Source organism: Dipodomys merriami, unplaced genomic scaffold (assembly GCF_024711535.1).
Source record: "Dipodomys merriami isolate MVZ:Mamm:240054 unplaced genomic scaffold, mDipMer1.0.p SCAF_70, whole genome shotgun sequence".
Classification (NCBI taxonomy): Eukaryota; Metazoa; Chordata; class Mammalia; order Rodentia; family Heteromyidae; genus Dipodomys; species Dipodomys merriami.
In genome coordinates, this window is record NW_027206291.1 from 3,917,581 (window position 1) to 3,939,432 (window position 21,852).

The following is a 21,852-nucleotide window of genomic DNA, read 5'->3' on the forward strand; positions in this document are numbered from 1 at the left end:
ACTCAGCCTGCTGAGAACAGCTTGTGTTTATTGAGCACCTACTGAATGCCCAGCATGCATTTAATAAGCACGGAGCTTTCATTCCAGCCACAATCCCTAGAAAGCGCTTTTAAGGTATAAGGCAGGCTGGCACAGAGAGGTCAAGTGATCTGCTGGGAGGCCACATAGCTTTTCAAACACAGAAGGGAATTTGAACTCTGATACCACATCTGCAGACTTCAGGTTTGCCAAGTGTCCCGGCCGAGGGGTATGGCTTGGAGATGGCTCCAGGACGCCTGCATATTTTAAGAGGCAATTTCTTACCCACTTTTTTTTGGGGGGGAGGGGGTTCCCCGGCAGTGTGGCTGTCCCTAGGGTAAAGAGGGGCTGTCGGGCTCCAGGCGTTGGGACAAGACGCTGAGGACACGTTGGAACTTCTCCACGCGTTGGGCTCTGGGTGCCTGGGCGCCCCGACTACCCCAGAGCAAGCGGCGCAGGAAGCCCGTGGTCAGGGCCTCCCTCAGTTCCGGGTGAGGCTGGAATCCTGGAGACAGGTCAGGTGGGCTGGGGGCGGGCCCGGCGGCCGCGCCCCACCCCGCACCTGGCTTTTCCCTTGGGGACTTTAACCCGGGGGGGGGGGGGGGGGGGTGTGTGACCGAGGCGGGGACGTGCGGGGAACAAGGGCAGGGTGACTGGGGCCTCGAGGAGAAGCGGGGGAGGAGGCCAGGCACACAGCGCGGCAGATGGGATGGGGGTGGGGGGCGTGGGGGGCTGGGCTGCCCAGGCAGGGCGGGGGGGGCATTTGGGGGAATCTGGACGGACTTCGGCTCAGGGTCCCCTGGGAAGCGGGGGGGGGGAGTGTTTTCAGGGCAGGCCCCCGTTTTGGAGCGGAGGGCAGTGCTAGGGGGCCTCTGGTGAGAGGCCGGGGCTCCGGACCCGGCAGCGGGGCGCAGGGGCGCTCACCTCGCAGGCGCTGGGCCGCGGCCCGGCGGTACTGGGGCGCGTCGCGGGCCGCCAGCCGGGCGCGGTGCAGCGCGCGCAGCAGCAGCCCGCAGCTCTCGGCCGGCGGCGCCGCCAGGTCCTCGCCCTCCAGCAGGCGCATTGCGGGCGCCACGTGGGGCAGCGCCACCGCGCCGGGGTCGCAGGGTCCTGCGGAACAGGAGGGGGCGGTGGGCGGGGCCCGGCGGGGCGGGGCCGGGGCGGGGGGCGTGGTTTGGCGGCGTGGGCGGGGCTAGTAGCCTCGCGTGGAGGCCCCTGTGGGGGCGGGGCTATCTGGAAATGGACGCCTGCTAGGGGCGAGTCCCGGGGATGGTGTGGGGGACAAAGACTGAACTTTGCCTTCCGGGTGTGCGGGAGGCGAGGCCTAATAAGATAAGACCCCGGGGGGGGGGGCAGGGGGCGGGGCTCAGCGGAGAGGCGGAGCCTGGGTGCGAGTGGGGCCTAGGACCTGGGCACCGCCCAGAACTGATCTGTGACCTGGGTGAGGCCAGCGTAGGGGAGGAACCTAAGATTTGGGCGGAACTTATAAAAAGGGAGTGGCTACGGATGGGTGGGGCTTTTGACGGGGGAGGAGCTATAATAGGGGCGTGTCCTAGGGCAGGAGGAGGGCGTAGGACTAGGGCAGGGTTTAGGGTGGGAGGGGCACAGGATGTGGGGAGGTTTAGGACAGGGGAGGAGTTAGGATCTGGGCGGGGCCTGTGGTGAGGGGAGGAACCTAGGACTGGGCGTGGCCTGTGGCCAAGAGGTAGCCTGGGATCTGGCCCTGGCTTGTGGTGGGGAGGGGGTGGGTCATAGGAAATAGGTGTGACCTGCGATGGGGAGGGCCTTGGGATCTGGGCGTGGCCCGAGGCGGGGAGGGGCTTAGGATCGGGGCGTGGCCTAGGCCTGGATAGAGATTCAGGTGGGGCTCCCGGGGCTCCAGTGAATGTGAAGCCGGGGACGGTCCCTCACCGGAGCCTTCATCCAGAGCACGCATCAGTGGCTTCAGTTCCTGCTCGAAGGCCAGCGCAGCCTCCGTGTGGCTCCGACGCAGCTGGCGCCACGTGCGCTCCAGCCGGGACACCTGGGGAAAGTTACACCAGCCTGCCTCCTCCCCTCTACCAGGCACCCGCACGCCGGCTTCCTCCTCCCGCATTGTCCCCCACGCACCTGGGGCATGAGCAGGGCGCCCATGACCGCCGCCAGCCCCAGCAGGTCCCCCGCCGCCCCAGGCCGCAGCGCCAGCGCCAGCTCCACCAGGCCCCGCAGGGCGGCCGCGCGCTCCTCCAGGGGCCCTGAGCAGCCCAGCACCGCCAGCGCCCCGGCCAGCGCCAGCGCCTCCAGCCTGCAGAGGGGAGGGCAAGGGTCTGGGGACGGTGGGGGCGTTTGTCATGCGAGGGTGAGAGGGGCCTGCAAGGGTCATGGTCCGCCCCATTCTCCCTGGGTGGGGGTGTGGGGCAAGGAAAGGGAGATGTTTGGAGACCCTGTGGATTCAGGGACGCCCCCCCCTCACAGGACACCTGCTCACCTCTCTAGCAATTCCAATCTCAGGCGATGTCCATGGGGCAGTATGAGCAGCTCCAGGCCCGAGGCCACCCCCATGGCACTTCGCTGTTCCCTGGTCACTCCCAGGAGGCCTGCAGCCTTCCAGAGGCAATCAGGTAAATGGAGGATTGGTTGGGTCTCACCCTGATTTCACACCCTTGACCTGGAGGTTTGGGTGGGGTCTGGGGAGGGGGGTCCCTGGCAGGTGGCTCACCTGACAATCCACCAATAGCAGGTGCAGGGCGGTGCCCCCAGGATGGTGCTCCAAGAACAAACCACGGAGCTTGTGCAGAATTTGGGGGTCCAGGGGCCGATTCTGGCAGCCCAGCAGGCAGGAGGGGTGGTCAGGGGGGCAGAAAGAGACCTCAGCCTGTGGTCTTACGAAGCATCTGTCCTCCTCTTTCTCCTCCTCCTCCTCTGCCTCCCACCAACGGGCCTCTGGCTCTGGGCAGCTGTGGACAGGGGTTGCTCCTTGGGCACGGGGTACTCGAGGTACCAGCTCACAGTATGTTGGAGGGGGTCCAGAGGCCTCACCAAGCACCAGGGAGGGTGCCCGCAGGGGCTTGGTTGGTGCCTTGGCATGAAGCTGCCCATCTGAGCCCCTGAGAATGTCAGCCGTTTTTCCCAGGGGAGCTGGAGTCTTCAGCAACACTGAGTCACTGCCTATCCGGAGCAGGGCAGATCCGGGCACTGTAGAGGCTCCTGGGAGGGTCAAACAGGAGAGCAGGGAGGGATGGGAGCATATTCCCAAGACAATTGAGGCTCATGGGGAGCTTGTGAGAACCCTGCTTTAGCTACACATCCAGCCAAATCTTAGCAAAGCTTTTAGTCTTAAAACTTTCACCAACAACATGTTACACTTAGCAACAGAATTAATAGTGGTTTCAAAATAACTTTCTTCCATATTTCTGTAGTTTTGTGTATTCCCAATAACTTATTGATTGATTGATTGATTGATTGATTGATTGTGCAGGTACTGGTGCTTGAACTTAATGCCAGAGAGCTGTCCTTGAACTTTTTTTGCTCAAGGGTAGCACTCTACCACTCTACCACTTGAGCCACAACTCAAAAGCTCCCAACTGTTTGGTGGTTAATTGGAGATAAGAATCTCACACTTGAGCTCGGAAGGTGGCTCAGTGGTAGAGCGCTTGCCTTGCACACATGAGGCCCTGGGTTCGATTCCTCAGCATCACATAAGCAAAAAGAAAAAAGGCAGAAGTGGTGCTGTGGCTCAAGTGGTAGAACACTAGCCTTGAGCTGAAGAGTTGAAGGACAGCGCCCAGGCCCAGAGTTCAGGCCCCACGACTGAACCCAAAAGAAAAAAAAAAAAAAAAGAACCTCACACTTTCCTGCCCAGGCTGGTTTTGAACTTTGATCCTCAGATCTCAGCCTCTTGAGTAGCTAGGATGACAGGTTTGAGCCACTGGTGTCTGGAATAATTTATTCACTTATTTATTGCGGCTCACTGTCTGTCTATTGATTTGAAAGACTAGGGTTGGAGCATGAATAAGAATTTCAAGCGCAAAAGCCCAGGGGCAGACACAAGCCTGGGAGATTCCAGCAACCATTAGGGGGACTGTGGAGTTGTTTAGGAGTTGTTAGAGATCCCAGTCCTGAATAGAACATGTTGGGCTTCTGGGAATAATCAGAAACACACATTGTGAAAACACCTGTGTGTCACCATGACAACACTGAGAGCATTATTGTCTGCATTTTCCAGTGCAAGAAGCTGAAGCTTAAGAAGGTTAAATCATCTGCCCCCAAGATCACCAAAGTGGTGAGTAGCAGAGTGGATCTTGGAGCCATGGCAGACCCTCACCTGGTCCCTCTGAAGGGTCTTTTGACCGTCCTGAATGCTCCAAGTCTGTGGGCTGGCTGGTGCTCCGTTTCCTGGTCCTGGGGGATGTAGGTGGGTGAGAACTGTCATCCAGTCTGAGCAGTGCAGATCCCACCAATGCCTGGCACACCCCACATCTAGTCACTCTGTACCGGTGGCTCCAACCCACCAAAGGATCTACCCTTGGCAATCAATGTGTGAAGACAATTATAGTGACCACAGATCTCAAAGGAAGGAGGCAGGGTTCCGGTGGGTATCTCAAAGGGAGAGATCAGGATCTTTCACTGTACCCCAAAAGTGATTTGGGCTGGTGGGGTTGGTGGTATGGGAAAAGCAGAGGGACCAGACACCTGAGATGCTTGATCCCATCTGTGCTGTCCACAAGGGCATCCTCGCTAAAGCTGCGACGCAGACAGCTGGGCTGGGCCACAGGCCTGGAGGCCACGGCTCCTGTGGCTTGGGACAATGGACGCCCACTAGCCACGTAGCTGTGCACCAGGGCAGACATGGAGGAAAATCTCTCATCTTCCAGCTGAAAGAGAGCAGCAGGCCGACCTGGCCGGGGGCGCAGGGCCACGCGGAGCACTTCAAAATGAAGAGCAGACCCCTGCCAACGGCATGAAATCACAGGGTGGCCCCCACGGGACCTCGAGGCTCGAACTAGGAAATCTCCATCCTCCAGAAGAAGAGCTTCAGCCTTCTGAGAATAGAAGACAACTATTAATGGCGACTTACCTCTCCTTCACCCAGAAATAGCCACCCTCAGTGAAACATTTCTGGTGGAGGCAAATACTGGTTAGTTTCACACCAAACCACACCTTTTTGGCTTGCCAGCTGGTATCTGGACTACATTTCCCAGAATCCCGTGTAATATAGCCTCATCATGTGATATGTTGCATAATCCTGGCAGGCTTTGTTCTACATCATTGAGATGCCCCAAACACCAGGGGAAGTGGGGACTTTGAGTTCCTACTTCCCCAACTCTAACCACTTTGGATCATGATATGTACAAGTGATACGTTGATATGTTGATTACCAGCCATGTCTCGGGACTGTTGATTGCAGCTGCTGGCTGATGCTGACCAATGGGAATTGTACTCTTAAGTAATGCATAGAGCTTGGTTGTGCACATATGGCTTCAAGAAAAAGCCCTCAACTGGGCTGTGTGTGTGTTTGGGGGGAGGGTAGGTTATGCTTGTAATCCCAGCTACTTCAGAGTATATAAATTGGAAAGGTCACGGTTGAAGGCCAGTCCTGGGCAAAAAGTTATGGAGAACTTATCTCAATGAATAAGCCAGACATAGTGGATCAGGCCTGTAATCCTGCTTAGGCAGGGGCATAGGCAGGAGGCTTGTGGTCTGAGGCTGTCCCAGTGCACTCTGTCCCCCCACCCCCCAAAAAAAGCCTAATTGAAAACACACAAAAGGGCTAGGGGCATAACTCCTGAGAATGCGTGCCTGAGTTGGAGTCTGAATAGAGGCATTAGATTGAGAGAGAGAGCAGGAGAGGGTAGAGCCAAGGGAGAGAGGGGACAGGCAGAGTCGAGGAGGTCAAGGGGGAGGGGCATCTAATATCCATCCACACCCTCAGCAGTGATAATCTGGCAGTATGACAGCATACAGTCAAACTTGAAGACAGTCCCCAGTCCCTGCCCAGCCACCTGTCCCAGCTGACTTTGGCCCTAAGTCCTTCACCCAGTGCTTAGGAGTCCTCAGCCAGGGCTGGCAGCCCTCCACTAGGTAGTGTTCAAGCCCTGCAGAGGGAGATACCTGGCGGGAGAGGGGGCCATGGTACCAGGGCTGGCAGGCGAGGTCTTCTTCTCCATCCTGAGGCACCTGCATGAAGGTCTGGGGGGCGGGGGGCCAGGGCTGAGCTCTGAGCGCCTCCAGCAAGCCTCAGTCTTTCACAGCTGCAAATGGGAATAATGAAGCTCTGTGTGCAAGCAGCTGGAATAGGGGCTCCCCTCCCCGCCCCCCCCCCCGTCTTCCCCCCACCTCCCCCTCTTCAGTGGCTCACGCTTGTAATCCTTACTAATCAGGAGGCTGAGATCCAGAGAACTGAGATTTGAAGCCAGTCCAGGCAGAAAAGTTGGTGTGACTCCATCTGCAATTAACCACCAAAAAACCATGTTAAAGGCTTGGGTCAGGTGGTAGAGGACCAGCTAAGACCTGAGTTCAAGGCCCAGTACCAGTAATCAAACCATACCACATAAGGTAATATATAATATCCATTCTAAATTGAACAAGTTATTCATTCCCAGGTCTCACAACCATGTAAATACAGCTTTTGTATATTATGTATAACACCTACATACTACGTTTAAATATTAACTATATACTACATATATTTTTTCATGCTGGGGATCAAATTGAAGGCCTCATGCATGCTAAGCATGTACTATACCACTGAGCTACCTTCAATCCTGGAATACATGTTCTTGCCTACAAAAAAGTAATACATTTGTTTATAAATAAATGTTTATAAAAATAAAATTATTTGTGTTTTATAAAGAGAATCAATTTTTATATATTCTATTTGTAAATAAATTGGTTTATAAAACATTTTATATTATGTAAAATAGTTATATATAAATATAGTTATAAATATAATATAATAATATAATATAATAATATATAATAAATAAATTTAAAATGTATTTAAAAATAAAATATAAAATAAAAATAAAATATATTAAAATATAAATATATATATATATATATATATATATATATATATATATATAACCTGTACTGGTTAAACTGTATAAAGATATATATATATATATCTGTATAAAGATATAGATATAGATATATAGAAATAAACTCTGTACTGTGGTTTAAACCCAGGGCTTGGGCACTGTCCTTGAGCTTCTTTTACTCAAGGCTAGCACTCTACCACTTGAGCCACAGCACCATTTCTGACTTTTTCTGAGTACTTCATTGGAGTTAAGAGTCTCAAGGACTTTCCTACCCCAGCTGGCTTCAAACTGTGATCCTCAGATCTCAGCCTCCTAAGTAGCTAGGATCACACGCATGAGCCATAGGTGCCTGAGTTTACCTGAGCTTTTTTACTCAAGGCTGGTGCTCTACTTTTGAGCCACAGCACCACTTCTGGCTTTTTGCTGGTTAATTGGAGATAAGAATTCACAGACTACCCCTCGGTACAGTGTGTTCACAATAAAAAAAAGAAAAGAAAAGAATTCACAGACTTTTCTGTCTGGGCTGGTTTTGAATCATGATCCTCAAATCTCAGCCTCTTAGAGCAGCTAGGATTATAGGTACCAGGGGCACCAGGCTAAAGTCAATATTTTATTGTATGCTTATTACAGTAAATATATCTATGTCTTAGATATCATATTATACTATATATTATACTACATACTACATGTTATTATATAACAATATATAGACATGTGACAATATTTATAACATGTAAATGACATGTTTATAATAAGTATAAATCTTTATTATGTGCAATTTTATGTATAAAATATATGAGGTTTTTGGTCATATATGAGACATATGCATTAAAAAAATGAATGCATGTAAGCCATCAAGAATACAAGCAACAACAAATGCTGTTGGGGATGTGGCGAAAATGGAGCCCTAGTGCACTGTTGGTGGAAATGCAAACTAGTACAACCACTCTGGAAGGCTGTTTGGAGATTTCTCAAAAAAACTAAACATAGAACTTCCCTAGATTCAGCCATTCCACTCCTGGGCATCTACCCAGGACATTACAAGTCAGAATACTGTGAAGACACCTGCACATCCATGTTCATTGCTGTACTATTAACAATATCCAAGTCGTGGGAACAGCCCAGATGCCCCACAATAGATGAATGGATCCATAACATGTGGTATCTATACACAATGGAATTTTACTAATCCACTAGAAAGAATAGTATGATGTCATTTGCAGGGAAATGGATGGACCTAGAACAAATCCTGTTAAGTGAGGTAAGCGAAGCTCAGAGAGACCAATGATGCTTGTTTTCCCTTATAAGTGGAAGCGAGATCTAAAATACAACTGGGCATGATAACTTACACAGAACTCAATGCATTCACACACAGTCAGATACAGGAGGATACCAGATGAGAAGGAATACAAAGGCGTAACTCCTCTGAAGTTGTAAAATACTATTTATCAAAACCAATTCCAGGAAATAGAAACAGGTTATTTATGTTGTTGTTGGTTTGTGTGTATGTGTGTGTGTGGGGGGGAGAATTATTTGCATGTGCTTTTTCTTTTTCTGGGGGAGCAAGCTGGGAGAAAGGTAAGGAGGAAGGGTGAACAAATGCAATCATGCTATACAATAGACACAATGTAGAAAATGAATTGTGCAACTTGTGGCCAGGGACAGGAGAGAGAAACTGGGGGAAAGCTAAGGAAGGGATGACAATGTCCAAAAAGGAAAGACATGCATTTCCTGACTTATGAAACAGTAACCCCCTCTGTATAACACTGTTTTTTGTTTTTTTTTTGGTTGGTTGTGGGGCTTGAACTCTGGGCCTGGGTGCTGTCCCTGAGCTCTTCAGCTCAAGGCAAGTGCTCTACCACTTGAGCCACGGCACCATTTCTGGTATAGTACTCTTAACAATAACAATGAAACTGTATATTAAGATATATATAAAATAGCGTGGGATGTGGCTATTCATGCCTGTAATCCCAGCCATCAGGAGGCAGAGCGAAGAGAATCTAGGTCTGAGGCTAACCTAGGCATACAATAATATACACTATTAAAAAAAAAGTTTCCCTGAGAGTCATTTATTTAATTTAGAGCCATAGTGACTTCCTGCAAGTGGTGATCATCTTTGATTCTTGCATGAAGGACGCATCACGTTCAAAGGCAGCACAGCAGGCCGCACTGACAAAACAAACTGACGCCCCCTCCTGGTGCCCTGTTGCATGCAACTCAGATGCACAAAACCAATGGGGCTTGAACCCAGAGCCTTGTGCCTCTCAGGCTAGTGAGCTGCACACTGAGCCACATCTATAGTCACTAACATGACTTGTTAGTGCCAGAGTTCTGGGTTCCTCCCCACACTGCTGGGGAGTCTTAAGCAGGGAGCAGGGCATAGGGGAGCCCCTGCCTTGTGGGATAATATGTGGGGACATTTATGAGTGGGAAAAGGATTAAGTAGACCTGATGATGCCTGTGTCGTAGCTAAACTAGGGATGTGAGCAATGGAGGCTGGGTGGATGGAGTGACTTGTTTGGCAGGGCAAGCAGACAGGGAGGTCTCTGAGGCTGGAAACATTCCTGGTAGGGGGAATTGAACTTGCAAACATCCTCAGTTTAAGCCAGGCACTGGTGGCTCACGCTTGTAATCCCAGCTACACAGAAAGCTGAGATTTGAGGATGGAAATTTGAAGCCAGCCCAGGCAGTTAAGTCTGTGAGACTCTTATCTCCAATTAACTACCCAAAAGCCAAAAGTGGGGCTGTGGCTCAAATGGTAGAAAACCAGCCGTGAGTGAAAATGCTAAGGGATAGTGTCCAGGCTATGAATTCAAGCCCCAAGATGGGCACAAAATAAAAGTCCTGAGCTTATTGGCTATCTCTCTGTACACACAGGGATCCCCTGGTGTGTGGAAATCCAAACTGTGCGTGGCTTTAGCATATAGTGTCACCTTTTCCCCCTGGTTAATTGGAGATAAAAGAGTCTCAGACTTTGCCGTTCAAGCTGGCTTCAAACCATGATCCTTGGATCTCAGCCTCCTGAGTAGCTAGGATTACAGGTGTGACCCACTGGTGTCCAGCTCCGTTGTGTTTTTATGATGGTCAGATGTAGGTGGCAGACTCCTGAGTGGATCCCTGACTGCTCTCAGGCCTTGGTGCCAATGTGTCTCCAATGAATGATAGGGAACACACCCTGGATAGAGGGCAAGAGAGTCATCTCCTTGCCCTTCCCCATTCACCCTCCCCCACCCCCCTATATCCCTTCCCCTTCCAAGGTCTTTAAAGATGTGGAGAGGTCTGTGGGTAAACAGCCACCTGGATTCTAGCCTCCTGAGTCAGAAAGGGCAGGAAGTTTCCAGATCAGCTCTGGTGGCTGGGCAGGGAGCTGGCTCCAGGCACTGCATACCTGAAGGCAGGTGTGTTCGGAATACCAGCACACTTCCTGTTTGCCAGCTGGGCAGGGCCCTGCATACTCAGCCTTCCAGTGTCCCAGTGTCTGTGGTCCCCGGTTAGTGGCGGTGGAGGTGAATCATGGCCGGGCTCTGGTTAATTTGGGGAGCAGGAGGGAGAGGGCAAGTCAAAGGCCCACTAAGCCATCCATCTACCTCTGCATGCTTCGGGATGACTTATCTGGGTAGGGGAGAAAAGACTAAATCGAGGAAAGGGACAAGGGTGCAGCCAAACTTGGGTAAAAAGAAGAAGGGGGTTATTTACACTCATGTCCACCTTCCACAGGGGCAGGTGGGCAGCCACTGGCACACACATACACACACACACACCACAAGGACACTGATGGAGCTCGGTGGATGGTTTATATTTGTGCTTGTCCGGTATAAACCAGATGCAGAGACCCAGGCCCCACCCTCTCCTCGAGTGCTATCAAAACCTCACACGCTGTGCAGAAAGAATGGAATTTCTTACTAATCAATGCAAGTGACAGAATGGGAAGATACGATTTAAAAAAAATAGACAAAAGGCTACCAGTTGTTTAAAATAACAAAGTCTCAAGGCTCCTTCCAGAAGATGGTGAGCCGATGCTTCGACTTCAGTGCGTGGAAGGAGGGAGGTGTTGCAAAGATTGGGGGCCTCGGAGTGGGGCCAAGGCCCAGTGGTCACACAGGGGCTTGCTTTTTACGTTTTATGTAAGATGCAAGAGTGAAGGTCAGGGAGGCTGGCAGCGGAGGGGCCGCCCAGAAACTGGCGCACCCAGAATTTTAATCCATTGCAAGGAAACAGGAGTCCAGCGAGCGTTATAAACGAGGGAGGGGCGCGATCTGATTCGCGATCTTTCAGGCAAAAAGGGTTTCCGTGTTGTCCAGGAAGCACACCTTGGAGGAACGCGCCCAGGTGTGCCCAGGTCCAACGACACGCGTGATGCGTCTCTTCTACCTCCGTGGACGCGCAGGTGCCTGGTGCAAGCCCGTGGCTTCAGCCCAAGCCCTAGATCCCCTCAAGACCCTCCAACTCACCTGAGCCGCACCCGCGGGGCTCGAACGAGGCGGGAAGCAGGCACAGACTTGAGGATCTGAGACTCGCGGACCCAGCTTGCCAGCAGCCGCAGCCAGCCAAGCCAAGCCTCACCTAGGGGGAACCCAAGCCCGGGCACCCGGCCACGCCCCATGGCCACGCCCACCAGACACCACCTCCAATAGAAACCTCCCAGGCCTTCGCCCTGCCACTCACTCTTGCCCCGCCCCCACAGAAGGGTTCTTCCCCGCTCGCCACGCCCCGCAGAACGTTTATGACCCTCTAGCCACGCCCCCTTCCGACGCACCAAACACCCAGCCTCCTTTGGGAACTCCGAGAGTGAGTTCTTTCCTCTTCATGGCCACGCCCTTCCGATCTCGGCCACGCCCTTCCGATCTCAGCCACGCCCTCCTCAGGCTGGCCACGCCCACTCGGCATCTCCCCTCGCCCTTACGGGAAACTAGAATAGACTTGCAACCTAGCAGCCGGGCCTTCCAATCACGGCTGGCCCAAAGTTCCTGTGGCCCCTTGGGGTGCGGGTGCGGAGTGGGGTGCGTCTCTCCGCCCCCTTGGGGGTTCCGGGTGGGGGCTGGGCGCCCTGGATGGTGGCAGCCCTGACGTAGTGGGTGTGTGTATGTGTGTGCAGGGCTGTGCTTCCTGCCGCCCCGTCCCCTGCGCTTCCCAGAAAGGAACCTCTGTTGGGCCGCAGGCTTTGTGGAGAGGTCTGGGGGGCTGGGGGGGGAGAAGGGGGAGGGCGGGGAAGGGAAGCATGGCGGCCCCCCACACCCCTAGGGACACGATGGAGCTGTGGCTCAAACGGCAGAATGCCAGTCTTGAGTGAGAGAGCAAAGGGACAGCACCCAGGCCCTGAGTTCAAGTCTCAGGAGCAACACACACACACACACACACACACACACACACACACACAGACACACACACACACACACAGAGTTACCCATTTTACAAATGAGGAAAACCATGCATAGAAGGCCATGGAAGTTTGATCAACGTTTGTGTGCAAACTCTCCCTCCTTCCTCAATTTGAACCAGGCTCAGGCCTTTCCAGCAAAGGCCTTTGTTGCCTTCTGGTGGCCACAAAATTAAGAAAACTGACAAGCTGGATCCTAGTAGACCTGAAAGTCTGGGGGTGGGGCAGAGAAGGCAACTTTGACCGGCATAGCAGAGCATGTTTGCTTGGTAATGAATGAAGGACACTCTGGCATGGAGAATCTAGAAGGAAAGGAAGATAAGGCTTGAGTTTGGGGAGTGGCCATGGAAGAAAGGCTTGGGATACAGCCAGACAAAAGAAGGAGCTTTCCAACATTTATTTGCTTCCCAACATTTATTTATTCATTCAATAAATATTTATGTGACATGTGAATGTGTTGGACATTGGGTGGGGAATGATCAGCAGAAAATGAAAGAAACAGAAATTCCTAAGCAGACAAGAAGAAGCATATCCCCTAAAGTGGGGTTGGTTCCAGGACCCCCAAGGATCCCCAAATCCCTGATGATCAAGTCCCAGGTGTAAAGTAGTGTTCAAGTTGTATAGAATCTATACACTGCTCCTTGTAGATTTTTTTTTTCCAGTTGAGGGGCATGAACTCAGGGTCTGGGTGCTGTCCCTGAGCTCTTTTGCTCAAGGCTAGCACTACCACTTTGAGCCACAGCACCACTTCCAGTTTTCTGGTGGTTTATTGGAGGTAAGAGTCTCATGGACTCTCCTGCCTGGGCTGGCCTGGAACTGTGATCCACAGATCTCAGCCTCTGTATCTGGGATTACAGGCATAAGCCATCAGTGCCTGACTTTTCCTGGTAGATTTTAAGTCATTGGTGAGTACTCATGACCCACTAGTACATCATCAGTATTGTGTAAATAGCTGTTACATTGTATTTGTGGAATAGCAAAAAAAAAAAAAAAAGTTTGCACCTCCTCAGTACAATTATTTATATCTTTGCATTTTTCCTGTGTGTTGATTGAATCCAACTATGCAGACTGTGTTAGGAGGACCAGCTGTATATTAAATATCAGGTTTGCTGGGGGCTGGTGGTTCACGCCTGTAATCCCAGCTACTCAGGGGGCTGAGATCTGAGTATCACAGTTTGAAGCCAGCCTGGGGAAGGGAAATCTGTGAGACTCCTATCTCCAATAAAATTACCCCTCCTCCCTTCAAAATAAAAACAAACCCAGAAGTAGAACTCTGGCTCAGCCAAAAGAAGCTTATGGAGGGTGCCCAGGCCCTTAGTTCAAGCCCCAGGACTGGCACAGACACCATACACAAAATGTATCAGGTTTGTAAGAAAACGGAGTTAAGTTTCAGGAAGTGAACATGGTGCTATGAATTGGGAAAACGAGGATGTGAGTGAAAATGGAAGAGGGGATTGGGAAGATCCCAGGAAAGGCAAAGACATAGAAGAGGTAAGGGTTCTACCTAGCTATGAAGCTGCTTACGGTGGATGGCACAATCTGTGCAAAGGTCCTGGGGCCCACTTGGGTCCATGGGTGAGGCCCTGTGGCTGAAGCGGAGTGAATGGCAGGAGGAAGGGAGAAGGGAAGCTAGGAAAGGGAATGGGGCAGGACATGAGTCTCCGAGAGGATTTTTTTCCCACGGAAGGCTGAAGGAAGGATGGGAAGAGAGCAGGGTGCTCCGGGGCGCCCTCTGGGAGCTGCGGGGAGGATAGACCGTCTGAGAGCAAGTTCAGAGTCAGGGGAAGCGGGCAGAGGTCCACGCGCTGGTGCAAGCTGCAGAAGGATGGAGTAGGCTGGGAGCAGGCTCCCAACAGCCGGCGCCCAGTGGGTGGAGGGCTCAGGAGCCGCCCTGGCCATCCACCAGGCTGCAGCCCTGTGCTCCTGGGTGCTCAGACCCGAGTTGGGGTGCGTGGGGCGGGCTGCTGCAGGTGCTCCCTCTTACCCTTCAGCTCCTCCCCTTCCACCCGCTGCGGGCCACAGCTACAGGCGCTGAGGAGGAAGTGGTGGCCTAGCCTGGCTGTCGATGCAGAGAGCAGCAGCAGCAGCAGCAGCAGCAGCAGCAAGGAAGCTGCCGGGCGGGCGCTGGGCAGCCTGGACCAGGACGCAGGCATGGAGTTGTGGCGTCAGTGTGCCCACTGGCTCATCCAGTGCCGGGTGCTGCCCCCCAGCCATCGGGTGACCTGGGAGGGGGCCCAGGTGTGCGAGCTGGCCCAGGCCCTGCGCGATGGGGTCCTCTTGTGTCAGCTGCTGAACAACCTGAAGCCCCACGCCATCAACCTGCGCGAGGTCAACCTGCGTCCCCAGATGTCCCAGGTGAGCCCCGAGGGAGAGGCTGGGGGGGTGGGGGCAGTGGGGAGGACACGGGACGGGGGCCAAGGGGAGGAATGGAGTGAGAGGAAGCCATGGGCGCCACCACTTTAAAACGGCCACACAGGGGTGAGGGAGGCCAACGCCCGGGGGGGGGCTGACCCAGAGGTTGAGGTCACCCTGTGACATCCTCTGATGTCTCCCCCCTGTCTCCAAGTAACAGAGCTCCCCCCAAAACTGGTTCATACACTCTGTCTAAGCAAGCGGAAGGGCTATCACTCCGTCCCCAGGCTAACTCTGTCCTGGGAAAATCTGGGGGGGGGGTGCTGCAGGCAGGGCTCTGGGTGCTCACAGGGAGTTTGAGGGGTTTGGCTTCTTTGACCACCACCCGCCCCCCCCCATGCTGGAGTGGGGGAGGGGCCTCCAGTAAGTCTCCCCCACATGTGGCGCCTCCTCTGGGGCCCCTGGGGGCCCCTTCCTTCCCTGTCCGCCTGCCTTCCTTCCCCTTGGCTTCCTGCTGGGGCCTGGGCTGGGTGGCACCCATGGGGGGCTGCGAATGCCCCCCACCTTCCCCTCTATACCCACTTGGGGTGTATTTTGAGGCCTAGCCTGGTCCTGTGTTCTGAAGTCGTTGTGGGGCTCTGAGGCCTAGGGGAATGGCAGTTTCTCTGCTGGGGTGTAGGCGAGGACACCTGAGTAGAGGGAGAGGGGGGGGGGACGGTCTGGCTGGGGCCCCCCAGCAGCTCAGGAAGTAAATTCAAATCTCCCATTTGAGCTCGGTGGGGGAGGGGGGACAGAGGGACACATCTAGGTTGTGGGATCTTCTCCAGTCTCCCCAGTGCCGCTGAGCCGATGTAGCCAGGCTGGCGTTGCTTCCCATGTCCCAGGGGTCTGAGGGGACACAGCTATTCCCCAGGGGAAGGGGGGCGGCTAAGGGACAGCTGGCCTTCAGATTCCCGTGGCAGTCTTGAGCCAGCATAGTGGGCCATGTTGGGCTGGAGAAGGAAGGGGGCCCTGGAGTCACTAGGGGGGCACTTCTGGAGGTGAGAGGCCCCCATGGTGAGAAGATGGCTGTTCTTTCTTTCTCCTCTACTTCCTCCGTGCCAGGGCCTGCCCACCCAGCCCTTGAAGGCTTCTGGAAAGGAAGAATGAGGCCTGAGCCCTCCTCTCATCCTCCATGCCCCCCCCTCCCTCTGGTGACAGGCCATCTGAAATTTGCCTACATTTGCTTGATCCTGGGGTGGCTTCCAGGCATGAGGAAGTCTGGCAGGACTTGCCAGGCCCCTGCCTTCACTATGCCCTGTGTGGCTTCTATAGCAGTGAGTGAGACCGCAGATAGACTTAAGGGTGAACTTCCCTGCCCTTCTCCGTGTGGGTCTTAGCCAAAGCTGATTTCTGAAAGGGCAAACAGTCCTGGTGTTTATCCCTCCCAGGGCAGCTCTTCTCTATGACAGCCCCCAGGTCCCGCCCTGTGCCATGTCCCACTGGGGACCCAGCCTGGCCCTCCAAATATGCCTGAAATCAAGGAGACAGAATAACACACTTCAAGACTGTGTGGTCTGGGACAGAGGGCAGAACATCGTGTAGAGTCCTTCAAGAGGACATAGTTACACTGGGTTTTGAAGAGTTAGTAGGTTTCCTGTCCCTTGGAAGGCCTGTCCTGGGCCCAGTACCTACAGGCAATGTATAGAGCCTGGGGAGGGGCCACAGGGAGGCCATCGGAATTAGAACTCTCTCATGCCCCTATCATTTCCTCTCCAGAGTCTTCTTCCTCTGAGGAGAAGGAGGAGGCAGGAAATAACAGTCAAGAAAAAAAAAAACAGCAAGGGAGGTGGGCTAGGGGTTTAGTGGCTTAGAGGAGCAGGACCTGGAAATAACATTATCTAAGCATCCATCCACCACCCATCCATCTACCATCCACCACCCACCCATCCACCCATCCATCCACCCATCCACCCATCCATCCATCCACCCATCCATCCATCCATCCACCCATCCACCACCCATCCATCCATCCACCCATCCACCCATCCATCCATCCACCCATCCATCCATCCATCCACCCATCCACCACCCATCCATCCACCCACCATCCACCCACCCATCCACCATCCATCCATCCACCCATCCATCCACCCATCCACCCATCCACCACCCATCCATCCACCCACCATCCACCCACCCATCCACCCATCCATCCACCCATCCATCCACCACCCATCCATCCACCCACCATCCACCCACCCATCCACCCACCCATCCATCCATCCACCCACCATCCACCCACCCATCCACCCACCCATCCATCCACCCATCCATCCATCCATCCACCCATCCACCACCCACCCATCCACCCATCCATCCACCCACCCATCCATCCATCCATCCACCCACCATCCACCACCCATCCACCCATCCATCCATCCACCCATCCACCCATCCATCCATCCACCCATCCATCCATCCATCCACCCATCCACCACCCATCCATCCATCCACCCATCCACCCATCCATCCATCCACCCATCCATCCATCCATCCACCCATCCACCACCCATCCATCCACCCACCATCCACCCACCCATCCACCATCCATCCATCCACCCATCCATCCACCCATCCACCCATCCACCACCCATCCATCCACCCACCATCCACCCACCCATCCACCCATCCATCCACCCATCCATCCACCACCCATCCATCCACCCACCATCCACCCACCCATCCACCCACCCATCCATCCATCCACCCACCATCCACCCACCCATCCACCCACCCATCCATCCACCCATCCATCCATCCATCCACCCATCCACCACCCATCCATCCACCCATCCATCCACCACCCATCCACCACCCATCCATCCATCCATCCATCCACCACCCATCCACCACCCATCCATCCATCCATCCATCCATCCACCCATCCATCCATCCACCTACCTACCCATCCACCCATCCATCCATCCACCCATCCATCCACTCATCCATCCACCACCCATCCACCACCCATCCATCCATCCATCCATCCATCCATCCACCCACCATCCACCCACCCATCCACCCATCCATCCATCCATCCACCACCCATCCATCCACCCACCATCCACCCATCCATCCACCGACCATCCACCCACCCATCCACCCATCCATCCATCCATCCACCTACCCATCCATCTACCCACCTATCCATCCATCTATCCATACACATCCACCCATCCACCCACCCATCCATCCACTGATCCATCCATCCATCCATCTATCCACCCATCCACCCATCCACCAACATCTATCATCTACTCTACCATCATCTACTCACACATCCATTCATCATCCACTTATCCATCCATCATCCACCATTCACCCATCCATCCGTCCATCCATCCATCATCCACCCACCCACCCATCCATCCACACATCCATCTATCTACCAACAAAAATCCACTACCCATCCATCATCAGTTCATCCAGCCATCATCCATTCAGACATCCATTCACCATACACTCATCCATCCATTATTCACCATTCACCCACCCATCCATCATCCATCCATTCATCCATCACCTACCCATCCATCCACCCACCAATCCATCATCCATCCATCCATCATCCATTCATCCATCATCCACCCACCCATCCATCCACCCATCTCCATCATCCATCTACCCATCCATCCACTCACTTAGCTGTTCATCATCCATTCATCCATCCATCTATCCATCCATCCATCATCACTCACCTACCCACCCTTCTTTCCTTCCTCCCTCCATCATTCATCCACCATCATTCTACCTACACATCCAATCATTTCCATGTACCCCAGGCCCCCTCTTTCTTGGTGTGTGTGTGTGTGTGTGTGTGTGAATTGTCTGGACTGTAGTTCAGTGACAGAGCACTTGCTTTGCATGCATAGGGTCCTGGGTTCTGCCAAGGAAGGTGAGGAGGTGGGTTGGGGATTCAGTGACTTAAAGGAGTTGGACCTGCTTCAAGTTGGGGAACTGCCACCTCCTGGCTTTGTCTCTCCTTAGCCTCAGTTTCCCCATATGTGAAACATGGGTACAAAGGACCGTGTTGGCTGGGTGTTAGCAGCTCATAGCTGTGATCCTTTGAAAGGCAGAGATCAGGAGGATTAAGGATTGAAACCAAATGTCCTCACAGTCTTCCCTTCCCTCCCTCCCGCTCTGCCTTCCTTTCTCCCTCTCTTTTTGCCGGACACTCTCTCTGTCTCTCTCTGTCTCTGTCTGTCTGTCTCTCCTTTATTGTACTGTGGATTGAATTCAGAGACTCACACTTGCTAGACAGGAGTCTACTACTTGAACCATCCTGCCATTGTATCTCTGGTTATTGTTTAGATTGTCTTGCTGTGTAGTGTCTCAGCGAGCCTGGACTGTGATCCCCCTGTGTATGCTTCCCATCTCAGCCTGAAGACAGGCAGGTACTGCCTGTGGCCAGCATTTTTTCAAGGTGGAGAGTCTCATGAACTTTTTTTGTCTCATGTGCTTTGAACTGTCAATCGTTACCTCCCAGAGTAGCGAGGACTACAGGCTTCAGCCACTGTACTCAGTTCTGTTTTTTTTTTTTTTCAATTTATGTGCCAACATATCTATTCTCCAGAGAATTTTCTTATGCAAACATAGCACATAGAAATGACTTATTTACAGGCGTGTATTACATAATGATGTTTCTTCTCCCTCCCTTCCTCCTGAGCTTGTGCTCTCTCTCTCTCTCTCTCTCTCTCTCTCTCTCTCTCTCTCTCTCTCTCTCTCTCTCTCTCTCTCTCTCTCTCTCTCTCTCTCTCTCTCTCTCTCTCTCTCTCTCTCTCTCTCTCTCTCCTGTCCTGGGGCTTGGACTCAGGGCTTGGGTGTTGTACCTGAGCTTTGTCACTTAAAGCTAGTGCTGTACCACTTGAGCCACATCTCCATTTCTGGATTTTTTTTTTTTCTGGTTAATTGGAAATAAGAATCTCAAGGACTTTCCTGCCCAGGCTGGCTTTGAATTGCAATCTTCAGATCTCAGCCTCCTGAGTAGCTAGGATTATAGGAGTAAGCCACTGGCCAAAATGATGTTTTGATAAATGAAATTCTAGGTAAAGATTGTGGTTCTCTAAGACCACAGAGAAGCTGAGTATGGGCCATGCCTAGTGACCTTGTACCCACATGAGATCTGGTGTCACACAGATAAAGGTTTGTATGATGCTTATGACACAAACTCACTGTACTGTCAGATTAAATTGTAGCCTGTACAATTGTGTGTGTGTGTGTGTGTGTGTGTGTGTGTGTGTGTGTGTGTGTGTGTGTGTGTGTGTGTGCGTGCGCCAGTCCTGGGGCTTGAACTCAGGGCCTGGGCGCTGTCCCTCAGCTCTTCAGCTCAAGGCTAGCGCTCTACCACTTGAGCCACAGTGCCACTTCTGGCTTTTTTCTTTTTGCTTATGTGGTGCTGAGGAATCGAACCCAGGGCCTCAGGCATGCAAGGCAAGCGCTCTGCCACTGAGCCACCTTCCCAGCCCTGTCTCTGAGTTTTTCCTTTAAGCTTGGCATTCTACCACTTCAACCACAGCTCCACTGCTGGCTTTTTGATGGTCAATTAGAGATCAGAGTCTCATGGACTTGGGCTGGCTTTGATCTGTGATCCTCAGAAGCCTCTTTAGTAGCTAGGATTATAGGCTTGAGCCACTGGTGCCCAGCAAGCACATATGATTTTTGGGGGGAAATGAGACAATTTATTTTTGCAAATGTGCATATAGAACAAAACTTTACCTCTAAATCAAGTATTAATGGCTCACACCTGTCATCCTAGCTACTCAGGAGGCTGAGAACTGAGGATCATGGTTTGAAGCCAATTGAAGCAGTAAAGTCCATGAAACTCTTATCTCCAAAGAACCACCAAAAAGCCAGAGTTGTGACCCAAGTGGTAGAGCACTAGCCTTGGGCATAAAAGCTCAGGGACAGCATCCAGGCTCTGAGTTCAAGCCCCATAACTGACCAAAAAAAAAGTTTACCTCTCATCTTTGTAGAGCACAGAAGTCTAGACAGAAAGGAGGCCAGGAAAGTAAAATTCTGAATAAGCAGAGAAGACTATTTCTGTTTTTACCATGCCATCTTTCCCATACTTTGTGTGTATGTGTGTGTGTGTGTGTGTGTGTGTGTGTGTGTGTGTGTGTGTGTGTGTGTCCTGGAGATTGAACTCAGGCTTGGGTGCTGCTAGCACTCTACCACTTGAGCTACAGGTCCACTTCTGGCTTTTGGGGAGTTAATTAGAGATAAGAATCCTTTGGACTTTCTTGCCAACGCTGCCTTTGAACCATGATCCTCAGATCCCGGCCTCCTCAGTAGCTGGGGTTGCAGGTGTGAGCCTCGGTGCCCCTGCCTATTCCTGGTTTTGTTTCTCTGTAGTCCTTCTGTCCTCTGTTACCATGGTTTTACTTTACTGCTTATTATCTTTGTCCTCCAGTGAATTAATCATGGCATGGTTTTGTTTTGTTTTTTACTTAGTTCACATCTGTATCCCCACTTAGAATAGCATCATGCCTGTAGGAGGTGCTTGCTAAAGTCTTCAGCAAAGGAATAAATGAGTGAGTCTATGTATTTCATTACTTATATTCATATATGTGTTTCAAAGGAATGAATGAGTGTGTCTATTGCATTCATTCAGCTGTCCCAGATGCCTGTTTTTTTTTTTTGTTGTTGTTTGTTTTTTTTTGTCAATCATGTGGCCTGAACTCTGTGCCTGGGTCCTGTCCCTCAGCTCTTCAGCTCAAGGCCTAGCGCTCTACCGTTTGAGCCATGGCGCCACTTCCGTCTTTTTCTGCTTATGTGGTGCTGAGGAACCGACCCAGGGCCTCATGTATGCAAGGCAAGCACTCTACCACTGAGCCACCTCCCCAGTCCCAAGCTGGCTAGTTTGTGAACAGATGTTCACTGCTAGTTATTAAGTGTGAGGTTCCTGGCTCTACCCTGCTTATGGAAGCTCCTGGTTGTGAGATTTTGGAAAAATACATAGGCTATATCATCCTTGGTTTGTGTGTGTGTGTGTGTGTGTGTGTGTGTGTGTGTGTGTGTGTGTGTGTGTGTGTGTGTTGGTACTAA

At 52.4% G+C, this 21,852-nt stretch overlaps 2 protein-coding genes across 4 annotated transcripts in view; one reads left to right on the forward strand and one right to left on the reverse strand.

Annotated features, from left to right (window-relative positions):
• Positions 1–14: 14 nt before the first annotated feature.
• Positions 15–11,586, reverse strand: Sh2d3a (SH2 domain containing 3A). Of its 3 annotated transcripts, none has more exons than XM_070007961.1 (11): positions 11,489–11,586; positions 6,371–6,442; positions 6,109–6,248; positions 4,690–5,039; positions 4,350–4,398; positions 2,717–3,202; positions 2,486–2,601; positions 2,128–2,302; positions 1,930–2,041; positions 943–1,128; positions 15–523 (listed from the first exon to the last, which is right to left on the reverse strand). In XM_070007961.1, exons 3-11 carry the CDS (start codon positions 6,178–6,180, stop codon positions 351–353), a joined length of 1,719 nt encoding a protein of 572 aa, XP_069864062.1. In that variant the 5' UTR covers positions 6,181–6,248; positions 6,371–6,442; positions 11,489–11,586; the 3' UTR covers positions 15–350. The 3 variants fall into 3 exon arrangements, with proteins under 3 accessions (XP_069864062.1, XP_069864061.1, XP_069864063.1); XM_070007960.1 differs by having other exon boundaries at positions 2,717–3,204; positions 4,322–4,398; XM_070007962.1 differs by lacking the exon at positions 15–523 and having other exon boundaries at positions 1,041–1,128; positions 2,128–2,324; positions 2,717–3,204; positions 4,322–4,398.
• Positions 11,587–14,525: 2,939 nt separating this feature from the next.
• Positions 14,526–21,852, forward strand: part of Vav1 (vav guanine nucleotide exchange factor 1) — a 35,260-nt gene continuing 27,933 nt past the window's right edge. Inside the window, exon 1 of the mRNA XM_070008563.1 lies at positions 14,526–14,769. Within this exon, the coding sequence (XP_069864664.1) occupies positions 14,566–14,769 (204 nt within the window). The 5' untranslated portion in view covers positions 14,526–14,565. The remainder of the gene's footprint in view (positions 14,770–21,852) is intronic.